The sequence below is a fragment of the Cylas formicarius genome, unplaced genomic scaffold (genome assembly GCF_029955315.1).
Source record: "Cylas formicarius isolate icCylForm1 unplaced genomic scaffold, icCylForm1.1 PGA_scaffold_10__41_contigs__length_53128322, whole genome shotgun sequence".
Taxonomy (NCBI): domain Eukaryota; kingdom Metazoa; phylum Arthropoda; class Insecta; order Coleoptera; family Brentidae; genus Cylas; species Cylas formicarius.
In genome coordinates this window covers 41,249,169-41,261,149 of record NW_026844214.1, presented here as the reverse complement: position 1 = coordinate 41,261,149, position 11,981 = coordinate 41,249,169, and the positions used below count along the sequence as shown (strand labels likewise).

Here is an 11,981-nt window from a genome sequence, read left to right as displayed (position 1 = left end):
AAACACTGGAAATCCACACGCTTTATGAATACATTTCCGGGTTTTACGCAAAATTCTGAGTAAATTTTTTCCTCAGCCTATATATCTTTCTGCATAAGTGAGCTAAAAATTTTATAAACGTTAGCTAAGACACTTGTTTGAATGGCGAATACGCAACTTTGATGGTAAATTATACAGGGTAACCCAAAATATACATTTCTGGAAAAAATATTAACAAGAAAAACCCATTTTTTTAAAACGCAATCCTACACATTTGACATTACCCTAAGAAGTTCAATATTTTGTCTACCAAATGTCGATACACATCCACATACCCATCACCAATCCTTTGTTAGATTTGAGTGAATAAACAAAATATGTACAAACTTAACACAACAAACAAAAAAAACTTTCAATTATGATTATCGATTCAATAATATATTATTAACCGCAAAAAAGCAAATTAAATATCGGGGGGTAACCTTTGACACAAAAATAACCTTCGAAACACATATACATAACACAACAAAAAGGGGCGTATGTAATGTTGAGTTTTATTCCCCGGAATGGATCAAATTTTCAACAAATAAGAACTTTTGAAACCTTGTACCGTGCGTTCAATTTATCTTGATAACATTTTAATTGGCTGTAGCTTTTTTGTTTTTAGAGATATCAAGGTAAATAAAAAAACAAAATGTAGAGTCAGTAGTCAATTTTATTCCAAATGACCTATACAACAAAAAAGTAGCAATTTTCTGACATATAAGCCTACATCATATATTTTTTAATGAAACGCCCTGTATATTATATATGTGTTTAATATAATGCAGATTTCTTCCGTCTTGATTCTAGTTTTTCGTAACGAAATTCTTGGAGTAAAGTTTGATATGGTATGTCAAATATCCATGTTTGTTATGGTATTAGAAGCGTAAAAATTTCTTCTGATTTTTTTCTATTTCTTCAGTATATTTTTAGTAAAGTAGAGACCAGACCAACGAAGCACACTCAAGTATACTTTTACTAGTGAGTTGTAACGTGCGTTCAATTTATTTTCATAAGATTTTATTTGACTGGAACTTTATTGTTAGAGATATCAAGTTAAACAAAATAGAAAACAAAATGTAGAGTTAGTAGCCAAGTTTTTCCAAGTGACGTAAAAAACAAAACACCATCAATGTTCTGATATATAAGCCTACATCTTTTTTTTTTTAATGGAACACCATCTATTTTATATTTGCGTTTAATAGAATATCTTTATACATCTTTTTTGACAAATCAGCAAAAATAGGAAATTTTTATATAACTTCAAAGAGTGCCCTGACTGACTGCAACAACAATAATTATTTACAAATTAAAGTAGAACAAAAACACTAAAAAAGACAGACTAAACTAAAAAATTCTTTAACCATTCCAAATACTTGCTGTATGTGACCATAATTTTCAATGTTTGATGTCTTGCATTTAATAACATTTCCCAATTGTCTCTTAACTGATTGATTGCCTCTGAAATCTTTTGCCGAAGTTCCACGACATTATTACACCCCAAAAGAAAAAATCCATTAAAGTTAAGTCGGGGCTGTTGGCTGGCCAATCCAGAGTTCCGCCGTTCCCTATCGCTTGAACACCTTGAATATTCCATGTTAAGAAAATTTTTAACTAACACAACATTGAGAGAAGGGGCACCGTCTTGCTGCCATATAATCAGCGTTAATATATTTAGGGGTAAATCTTCTATATATTGTTCTATTTGGTGCTCTAAGAGTTGCAAATAATGATCTCCAGTTAACTTTTGATCTATAAATATCGGACCCAAAATATGCCCATCTATGACACCACCGAATTGATTGGTATATCTGAGTTTTTGATTTAAAGACCAATATCGCGTATTTTGTCTATTATAACCCTTGCTTGTAGTGAACGCACTTTCATCAGTCCATAAAATGTTTTTCAAAAAGTTTTTATTCTCATTATGTCTATTTAAAAAATCCAAACAAAACTGCATCCTCCTTTGACATTGTTCTGCACTTAGTTTTTGAAAACTGAGTCGATTGATCCCTGAGAAATACCTGTCATATACTCTAGTAATAGAGGAAACTGGATGTGGCATACCTTTTTAGCATTTAATACGTTACCGTTTTCTGCAAATTTCTTTTCCAGCCTTGGATATACCTGTTTTGTAAAGGAGCTCGGCGCTGTCTAAAAAGTCTAATATACTGACGACTAGGTGCGATTGCACTTTTATTATTTATAAAGTATACTTGAAGCATATCACTCCTTTCACAGATGCTAAATTTGCGAAAACGCATTTTAACAATAACACCTTGCTATTATGTCAAACATAAACATATTTTTATTTGTCATTCAGGGCACTCTTTGAAGTTATATAAAAATTTCCTATTTTTGCCAATTTGTCAAAAATGAGTGGACTAAAATGCAAAGTGTGTTACATCATTATAATCGGAGTAAGATAGTCTATTAAACACAAATATATAATAGATTGTGTTCCATTCAAAAAAATATGATGTAGGCTTATATATCAGAAAATTGATGGTGTTGATGATTTATCAAACATGCTGCCACATTTTTATTAAATTTGAAAGTTATATGAAAAACAGTGTTTTCAATAGCAACTCTTTTATTTTATTTACAATTTTATCTCCTTCCGTTCACACTAAAATTACAACTGACGATTAAAAATAAAAAGGTTACGCGTTTGCGGCGCCACCTCACGATTGACGTCCGAAGAAAAATTGAAAAACGCCTCCTCGCCGAACCGGGTCTCCGTATTCACAAACGTTTCGGTATTGTTTCGCGCCACTACCATCATCGCTGGTCGTAAAAGTAGTTCGAATGATCGTCCCCTGGGGCGTAGTTCTGTTGCCCCTCATAGTAGCCGTCGGACGGCGGATAGTTTATTTGTACAGGCCCCGTGCCGCCGCCCGGGTACTCTTGGTGGTCATACCCGTCGGGGTTAGTATGAGAGGGTAACCCATGACCGTCTTCCCCGTACGACGGGGGCGGCGCACTCACGTCCGGCGGGTAAACCGCGTCGTAAGCGCCAGGATAAGTGACGTCGTTGGCCTCACCCATATATGCAGGCTGGGTGTCGCCGTTTTCCTCATTCCCAACGAGGGCATTCGGGTATCCTGGTGGTGATGGGATCTGGTCGCAGATATCCTGCCCTGCTACCCCGCCGTTTTCGTCCGCCACGGGAGCTACATCATCGACCCTAACCGGCTCCTGTTCGTCTTCTTCCTCCTCATCTTCTTTGTTTTTAACATTGGGATCGACACCGCGGTCAGTATCGTCGGATGACGTGCTCGATTTCCTTTCCTTTTCGCCCCGCCTCTCTTTGGTGACTTCTTCCTGCCTGTCGGCCACTGTCTCAGGCACCGCCTCGTTCTCCTCCTTTACCGTCGTCGTCGCCATAATCGATTTGCCGTCGCCGTTGTTTTTCGGCGAGTCCATCACGATGTCGTCGAAGTGACAGTCGAGCTCGGTGTCTTCTTCGGCGTGATCGACCTCTTGTTCCGCGACGACCGCCTCCTTGTCCTTCGCGCCGAATTTGTGCTCGAAGTTGCGGCGCATGCGGTCCTCGATCCGTTTCAGCTCGTCCGCCACTGCCGCGCGTTTCTTCTCGATTTCCTCTGCGAAATGGAAATGGCTACTTATAATTTGGTACTTATATAGGTATTAAACTTTATTCAATTACCCGGGGTTTACTAAAAAAAAACTTTTGAAAACCTAAAAACACATGTACCACCCGCGAATCTGTAATGAAATAGGTAGTGTTCCGATTGAAATTTCAAATTTTTCTTTGGCACTGTGTAGATCTTGCAACGACGCACTTACAAGTACATTTCCATAATATAGACAATTACCGCAGATATATCGCTCACTGGGTGTACTAATGACACATATCAGAAAATACCTATTTTTAGTCAATTGTGAGAGAGAGAAAAAGGAAGGGGCGGGGAGGGGGAGGGAGAGAGAGAGAGAGCCACTATTGAATTTCCCGCGTTTTTTAACGATCTTACGCCCAAAACCGGGACAGAATTCCGCGTGTCTGTAATGGCCGCAGAGTACGTAATGTTGATAAAAAGACCGAAGAAGGCGGGAACTCGTAGTCGTAGAAATGAGTTACGATGATTTTTTTGATTTTAAAAAACTAGTAACTCAACTTCTTTTAATGACTCGCGTCTTTTCAAAGTAGAAAAAGATGCTCCTGACACATTTTTATATAAAACATCTTTTAGTGAAACTGACTACAGAAGCATAAGTATTATGCAAAGAAAAATGCGAGCAGACGTGATATTTATATTTTTTGGAAATGTGAATCTAGACCGTGCTTATGGAGATGTTATACCAACTCCAAAAAAAAGTTTAATGACTTAATGGATTTGCTAAAAAATAATGCTAAACGTCACAGTCACTTTTATAATAGCCTGAAAGGTGGCAAAGACGGTTTTTTTGTTACTTTGAAATTAATACTTTTATTTTCAAAAAACCAGGTCAGTTGGTTGTTGCTTTTACTGTAAAATAGCTTAGCTTTTGTTTACGTGCCATGATAATTCTTGTTTCTTTTAATTTTAACAACAGTAGCTCTCCACCAAAAACTGTAGATCCCTTGTTTTGTTGTTTACGTATTTGTTGTTACGTATTATCTGATAGCTGTGTCTTTCATTTTAGAAATAATACGAACTTCGACATGTATCAAAACTATAGGTCGGTTGTTTTTTAGTTATAGCGTTTCGATGTTTTTTTTGTAGTTTTATAGGCATATAGCACATAGCAATATAATCAAGCGTGATAGTACTGCTTCCACTTTAACGTGATGCAAATATCTTGACGGGCTGAGATAATGTTGGCAGTGCTGGATATCGCCGGGGTTTTTTGCCGATACAATATACACAGAATACTAGTTTTATGTATTAGAAAGGTAAATGAGAACTTCAATTCAATATACATTAAGAAAAAGTCTCGCAAACATTTCATTAAATAAATAAAATATTCCTTTTTTTGTGAAAAGGGTACAACGAATAAATGCTTGCGCTAATGTAAGAGGCAGTATTTAACCTCGATTTCAAATGCGTCTTGTGCTACTTCTGCTTTTGCCTATTTTTTGGAAGAAAGGGGACTTTTGGAAAGTGAAAAGCTGTTGAATATTGCTATTACAAAGACTAATAGCTAAACTGCAGCAATATTGTAAAGTTTGCAATGAACTATTCGGTTTGAATTCCGTGTATGTAAACGTGTATAGATTTCCAAAGAAAGCTCAAAGACATCCGATGTTATTTGCATCATCCATAAAAGTGTTTTATAATATTACGAATATTTTAATATTATAATCTCACATGCCAATGATATACCGTCGCAATCCTCAAATTTAGACAACATTCCTCAATCCATATTTGCAAACAGCAGCAATTTTATGAATGGGGGTCTCTTTTAGTTGGACGTCTGTGACTATCACCTAGCCCTCCAACAAGTTTTGAAAAAAAAAACTGTGCTTTTAATACGACATTCAACGTGACTCACACCATACAGGCTAGTAAAAATTGTGTTGCCAAAACTTATAACAGCCAAAACCACACCTTTTAAAAAATAAAGCATTTAACATTAAATGACAAAATTTTTCTCCAAAAAAAAATTAATTATGCAACCAGCTTGATAAAAGCCATTGTGGAACTGAACTGTGTGGCTTATTATACTTTTTCTAGTCGGTGTCTCATGGCTTAAGTCTACCGAAAATATCTGATCGCTTCCATACTAGCGCCCGTGTGTGCAAAAAAAAATCTGCCAACAATATTGGTTAGTTTGGTTTCGGGGACGCCATTGAAATTAATAATTCTAATCCCACTGCCCTAAACGCCACCTTCAAATTTAAGAAAAATCGACACAAAAATATTTTCTCTATCATAAAAACTATGCATTTTGGGACATACATAGGTTTATATAAACTTTTTTTCTACACATCCCAATTTTTTTAACCCTGGCGACCTGGGGGCAACAAACAATTAATCATAAGGGCCAGACCCAATTTTATTACCCAAACTGAAACCCCTTTTTTTATGATTACTATCCTAGGAATTAAGAAACATCCAATAAATCTTACTCTCTACTTCACTCCGCGACACTTCAAGCAACTGCCTCGCCTTGTCTGTCATTCTCCTCGGTAGGTAATGCAAATGAGGTTTGGCTTTGCTGATAATAAAGTTCATCCTCGGTTTTTGTTTCTCTTCCCATGCTGTGTGCTCTCTCATCCTCAACATCTTGAGCTCGAGCATCTTAATTTCAGCCTGCTTCTTCCGCCTGTTGTAAAACAACTCCTGCCGTTCCTTCCGTATTTCCTCTTTCTCTTTTATCTCGTGCTCCTCGATTTTCTTCTCCACCTGCGCCTTCTTCTCCTCCCTCTTCTTCAGTTTGTTCTCTTCCTGTTGAAACTTTTGCAAGGTGCCCAACAGCGCGCCAAACATCCTCCGGTTTCTCTCTTTGAATTTTTCATCTTTGCTTTGTGCTTCGAGCGCTTTCTGCCTGCTCGGTACCTCCTTTGGCGTGACGATTACCTTACTAATGAGGCCCTTCGCAGGTTTCTGTACTTCTTCATATACAGGCCGCTCAGATAACCTCTGAAACACGGATATAGCGTTCGGATTTCGACGTCTGGGCGGTGGGTCGTTGTTTTCGAAATTTCGACGGATTATTTTCGCCCCTTGACGCGATAATCGATCGTTAAGGGGCCTTTTAACGCCGCCATCGGGCCTGGCAGGCAGCTCCGACGGGTCCCTTCCTATAAGACGTTTCAAGTTCTCGTCGACGCCTTTCAAACTGTTTTTAGCTTGCTCGAGTTCGCTGCGCAACGCGTCGAACGATTTCAGAATTTCAGTGGCCATTTCTCTAGCGGGTTTCCTCAAAAAATCGGCATTGATTTTCGTTGAACTGTCGGGCACGCACTACATGTAAACGAAGCGAGATCTAACCAAAGCCGATTCGACAAATGTCAAATTATTAACTTTCGGTGACGAAAGTTACTAAATCGCGGCGACGTTGTCGAATCGTCCGAATATACGGCCGGCTTTTTGCCGAAAATTTTGATTTCGTCGTCAGTTATCAACAAAATATTTGCATAGACGGACGAAAAGTCAAAAGACTGGCGAATGTTAGCATTTCTAAATAAAAAATCAGACGAATGAAAGGATGTTATTTAATAACGGTTTTGACAACTCTGCCTTGGTTGGAGTTGGCCAGCGTGATGCGCAGTCTTTGACCCAATGTTTAAACCATAGTCATTAAGTTATAATTTTATCGAACTGGCGATTTATTTTTTTCTGGTTTTGTGCCAACATATAGTCGCATTTAAAGTTTATTATCCGCTGGTAAAAATATTTGAAAGTTTTGCAAATGTAGGATAAGCAAGCATTTGTCCAAGTATAAATATAAAATTATAGTATTATTTACTATAACACGCTTGCCAAATTCTGCTTAGTATTGGTGGTGGTCTGTGCTAATTGTCAATTTAGCTGTATGCCAATTTTGTTAGAGTTTGAAGTGTTCCTTTAAGGTGAAATAAAGAACTACTAATTGAGAGAATATTTTCGAATTATTATTAGAATGACAAATTTATAAAATTTATAAATCAAAACATTTATTTAGCCTTCTGGCACTCGAGGGAACATTTATCATCCCCTTTGGAATCTCGCTGCTCGTTCGGCGGCATAACGCTCTCTTTCGCCAAATTCTGCAAAAATACAAAACATTGCGCTTTAAAACTCATTCTACAAACAGATAACCAACCTGCGTATCTTGTAAGGTCCTTGTCCAATCTTCTCCCTTTAACCTAGAAACGGCGGCCAGCAGCAAACTGGTAACTTTCTTGACGTTTTCCTGGAAGTTCTTTACGACAAACTGATGGGACACTTTCTCTCCACTATCCCGCCAGCAATCGTAATCAGTCGACAACGCAATCACTCCATAACACAAGCCCGCCTCTTTGGCCAAAACCACTTCAGGTACTGTAGTCATGCCCACCAAATGGGCCCCCCATTGCCTGTATAAGTTGCTCTCTGCTTTGCTCGAATAGCGAGGGCCCTCAATAGCGACCACAGTGCCCCCGTTGTGAACCTTTAAGCCTAATTTGGAGGCAGTTTCCAAGAGAACTTTGCGTGTTTGGGGACAAAAGGCAGGTTCCATAGGAATATGGCACAAACCGGGCAGACTATCCGGGCCGCTGCCGTAGAAGCTCTGTATTCTGTTTGTTGTTCTTAAAATTTAAAAACCAAACATACAAAAATCCTATAATACATTTACATTATTTTGTATACCTGTCAAGAAAACTATCAATTATAACCAAATCACCAGGTGGGATGTCTTCTCTCAGAGATCCACATGCATTACTCGCTAAAATGTGAGTGCAGCCCTCTTGTTTCAAAGCCCAAATGTTAGCCCTGTAGTTAATATGACCTAAAAAATTCAATGCAGGCTCTCCTAAAGTGAGGTTACCATAATTCAGCATTAAATTTACCGGGGGCAACGTCGTGTTTGCGTCCATGGCGCGCCAGCAACACACATTCAACACCATCAATTTCTCCTAGGAGAAGGCTGTCGGAGGGAGCTCCGAACGGAGTTGTAACGCGTTTCTCTCTTCGGTTTTTGAGTATATCCGGGTCGTCCAGACCAGTGCCCCCAATAATAGCGACCTGAATAGAGGGAATATTTTAGGCTTAGGAAATAAAACATTTCGCATTTGAAATTACTTTGATGTCAGGTGCCATCTTCACTCGTTTGGATTTAATTTTGGAATAATTTGTTTCCTACTTTTGTGTGGTCCGGGCGATTTGGTAATCTAACGTAATTTTACAACTTTGTAATAAAAATTCACTGATACTTAAAATTTACATTATCGTGGGGGTCGAGGACGAGTCAAAAGTCACTCTAAGTTCTAAAGTTTTCCGTGATCAATTTAATCACAGCCAACTATCGGACCGAATTAGAAGTCGACACGGAATATAATATTTTCGCCAAGTTGGGCCGACTGCTTAGTTTCAATTCTGTGATCTGAGACAAAAGGTCAGTTTTTATTGTTAATAGAAACTTGTTTTGTAATTAGTTTTTTGAATGTGAAATGTGAAAGTCTATGTGATAAGGGTCTTGCGTCCATTGGTGTGAACATGTGACGGTTTTCCTTGATCGAAAAAACTTATAACCATCGGTAAATTTTCACATCTGCTTTGTTGAAAATGTACTCTTACACATTGTTTAGTTTTTTGGTGATCCTCTTAAGCTTCGTTATTGTTGATATAATCTGTAAGTATTGACTTTAACTGGGTGGCCAATGATTAAATCTTGCATTTGTTATACAACTACACGCGTGAGGTTAGGATTCTATTTTTAATGCTAAACGCGAACTTAATAGGTGGAGATGTAACTAACGTTAGGCAGGCCGCTGTTGCACCCCGAAACGGGAGCGTAATTAAAAGTACCACTCCTTGGCCATCACTTGGTCAAACACCCAATAGACGCATGGTGAATAGGCGCCCCACCCAGGGTACCGCTCCAAAGTGGATCCAACAAAACAACATTTGGATTAAAAATGAACAGGCACAGGCAGCTTCCGCCCAAAGCCAAATAAGCGGCACAGAAAAAAACAGTAACAACAATGGTGCTGCCGCCAATGGCGCCATAATTAGTAATCCCAAGCAACAAAGGTTAAGTCAGAACAATCCCGATTCAGGGACTACTGCCAAATCGGTAAAACACTTTGGTTATCAAATAATGTGCTTCCTGGACAAGCCTGCGCTTTTAAATCTTTATTGCTGTTGCAAAATTTTGCATGTGGGCATTTAAACTAGGAACCAGAATTGTTTTACTTTTGTGCCCTTTCTTAATATGACTTTGCCGGCATAGGGATAGGGAATTGATAAATACAAAAGCTTTTCAGATGTTGTGTCATAGAGGAAATTGAAAAATAACTAGTTTTATGATGCACGGGGTTGCGGACGCTGATTCGATTATTCATAAAATAATCATAAGCCACCGTCAAAATTTGTACCATACTAACCTATAACCTGCCAAAACTAATTGTCTGTGTTCTGTGACGAACAGGATCTCTATATCTATCGGCTGCAGGATGCGGTCATTAAACACATCTAATTTGTAGGCGTCTCAAATCACAAAAATTGACGATAACCAAACCAAACCCTCGTATTCTGGCATCATTCGACAGAACTCGGCGAACAATTTCCCGGCGACGCCCGCGACCCCTGAAGGCAGTCGTCGAGGTTTCGTGAAAAATTCTCCCACTCCAGTCGTGGGTGGTCAAACCCTACCAAATGTTTCTCCCTCAGGGCCGGGTACAGAAGTTGATGCTCCTGATGAGGTTGTCGAAAAGCCGACGAGCGGCGACTCAGCTGTCACAGATGATGAGTTGCGAGAATTTTCCGAAACGCTGCTGAAAAAAGACCTTAACAACGCGGCAAAATATGTCGTGGCGAATTTTCAAGGCATGACCAGCTCCAGGTCGGAAAGGGATGAAGCTCTGCAACCGTAAGCCCGCTTTTATCTGAACCTGTTCCAGCCCATTGTTTGGAATAACTTTTCAGACTCCTTGTGGTCGACCCTGCCGCTTACAAAATCCCCTCCGTCGAAAAAATGGCGCTGTTGTTCAACAATTACTTCCTCGATGCAGGTCAAAATGAGGTCTACACTGGCCAGGAACGCATTGAGGAGAATAACCTGCTTGATACTGTTCTGGCAACCCCTGTGATGCAATTCGCAAGAAGTTTTCTAATCCAGAAAGGTAAAATTAGGATGAGGTGAGCCAACTTAGTATTTGGTTGTATATTTATTTACAATATACAATTAATTCAAAAAGAAACACAAGAAAAAATAGAGTTAAGCTAAACTCAAAATTGTCAAATGACAATTGTAAACAATTAAGTAATTGGGTAAACTGTTTCGAGATTGCGAATATATTTAGGAAATACGAAGTTGGCTACTCCGGGCTTAATATTTTGTTTAAGTAATATTCAAGTTGGTCCCTGTGTGCTATAGAACAACTTACCAAATATTTTTTGTGTCCATGACACTGCTGGTTTTGATTTTAGGCAAGATCGGCAAAGATCCGCGGGAGTTTAAAGATTTGCTGCGGCTGATATGGTTTAATATGTACTCGAGGGGTGGTGGACGGATTGGTTCAAGCGGATTCGAGCATGTATTTCTCGCGGAACTCAAAAACAACATGGTTTCCGGTCTGCACAACTGGCTGTACTTCAGTGAAGAGGAGAAAGAGAACAGGGCGAACTATTTGGGTTACATGAAGAAAATTGACTTGGGAAACGTGAGTGTTTCAACAACGTGTTTCAACAATTTGTTAACATTGAGCTTACGTCTTGCAGAAAGGATCTATTTTAAAGTACCACTTTACCTTCCATGGGGTGGACAAACCCGTGGGCTCAATGTTTATTGGAACCAGTCCCGAGTTGGAGATGGCATTGTATTCAACTTGTTTCTTGTTAAGAGCTGATAAAATATGTCCATTGAAAATGAATGGCAATCGATTTATTATAAGAACTTATAGTTATCGGTACAGGGGAAAGAATATGATCGGAAGCGCTTTTCCAGAGATTTAGGTAAATTTTCACTATACTCGCTGGTTGTGAAGTACGGAAATTTTTTAAAAATGTTAAGGTAGCTTTTTCTCAAGTGCCAAAATTTAGATTTTTTGATCCTGCTCTATTTTTGTATGTTAAATATATGTTAAACATGGCATGATTGTTTTACTTTAATGCAGAGTCAAACAAGTTTTGGCACACCCCACCACTTAGGTTGGTCCGAATTATAAAAGAAAACTTTGACAGTAAGTAAAAAAGAAATGCTTCATTTCAGAGGTATAAGGTGTTGAAATATAAAAAAATTAAATCATTTTCCTATTTTAAATATTCTTCTCTAGATTTTATTTTAAAACTATGGTTATTATAATAATTATAATTAAATTAATGAAATTA

The 11,981-nt window shown here is 38.5% G+C and overlaps 3 protein-coding genes across 5 annotated transcripts; 1 reads left to right on the top strand and 2 right to left on the bottom strand.

Moving 5' to 3' along the window:
• Positions 1-2,550: 2,550 nt before the first annotated feature.
• LOC132708047 (pinin) lies at positions 2,551-6,963 on the bottom strand. The gene is made up of 2 exons (XM_060680149.1): positions 6,095-6,963; positions 2,551-3,626 (listed from the first exon to the last, which is right to left on the bottom strand). The coding sequence occupies exons 1-2, from the start codon at positions 6,870-6,872 to the stop codon at positions 2,803-2,805; spliced, it is 1,602 nt and encodes a 533-aa protein (XP_060536132.1). The 5' UTR covers positions 6,873-6,963; the 3' UTR covers positions 2,551-2,802.
• Positions 6,964-7,566: 603 nt separating this feature from the next.
• On the bottom strand, positions 7,567-8,928 carry LOC132704428 (S-methyl-5'-thioadenosine phosphorylase). The gene is made up of 5 exons (XM_060674425.1): positions 8,733-8,928; positions 8,501-8,675; positions 8,301-8,439; positions 7,774-8,239; positions 7,567-7,717 (listed from the first exon to the last, which is right to left on the bottom strand). Exons 1-5 carry the CDS (start codon positions 8,748-8,750, stop codon positions 7,625-7,627), a joined length of 891 nt encoding a protein of 296 aa, XP_060530408.1. The 5' UTR covers positions 8,751-8,928; the 3' UTR covers positions 7,567-7,624.
• Positions 8,929-9,028: 100 nt separating this feature from the next.
• LOC132704408 (endoribonuclease CG2145-like) lies at positions 9,029-11,880 on the top strand. Of its 3 annotated transcripts, none has more exons than XM_060674405.1 (6): positions 9,029-9,282; positions 9,392-9,726; positions 10,202-10,521; positions 10,578-10,774; positions 11,082-11,314; positions 11,373-11,880. In XM_060674405.1, exons 1-6 carry the CDS (start codon positions 9,216-9,218, stop codon positions 11,604-11,606), a joined length of 1,386 nt encoding a protein of 461 aa, XP_060530388.1. In that variant the 5' UTR covers positions 9,029-9,215; the 3' UTR covers positions 11,607-11,880. The 3 variants fall into 3 exon arrangements, with proteins under 3 accessions (XP_060530388.1, XP_060530379.1, XP_060530396.1); XM_060674396.1 differs by having other exon boundaries at positions 9,030-9,282; positions 10,136-10,521; positions 11,373-11,877; XM_060674413.1 differs by lacking the exon at positions 9,392-9,726 and having other exon boundaries at positions 9,033-9,282; positions 10,323-10,521; positions 11,373-11,871.
• The last annotated feature ends 101 nt before the right edge of the window (positions 11,881-11,981 follow it).

Excerpts from the sequence above, each read along its gene's own strand:
- LOC132704428 (XM_060674425.1), bottom strand. Across the intron at positions 8,440-8,500 it reads CAAACACGACGTTGCCCCCG|GTCATATTAACTACAGGGCT; the intron begins GTAAATTTAATG and ends TGAATTTTTTAG. Across the intron at positions 8,240-8,300 it reads ATTGATAGTTTTCTTGACAG|AACAACAAACAGAATACAGA; the intron begins GTATACAAAATA and ends TTAAATTTTAAG.
- LOC132708047 (XM_060680149.1), bottom strand. The coding sequence starts at position 6,872 with ATGGCCACTGAAATTCTGAAATCGTTCGACGCGTTGCGCAGCGAACTC. Across the intron at positions 3,627-6,094 it reads GTCGCGGAGTGAAGTAGAGA|AGGAAATCGAGAAGAAACGC; the intron begins GTAAGATTTATT and ends TCCATTTCGCAG.
- LOC132704408 (XM_060674396.1), top strand. The coding sequence starts at position 9,216 with ATGTACTCTTACACATTGTTTAGTTTTTTGGTGATCCTCTTAAGCTTC. Across the intron at positions 9,727-10,135 it reads CAGGGACTACTGCCAAATCG|GCGTCTCAAATCACAAAAAT; the intron begins GTAAAACACTTT and ends TCTAATTTGTAG. Across the intron at positions 10,775-11,081 it reads AAGTTTTCTAATCCAGAAAG|GCAAGATCGGCAAAGATCCG; the intron begins GTAAAATTAGGA and ends TTTTGATTTTAG.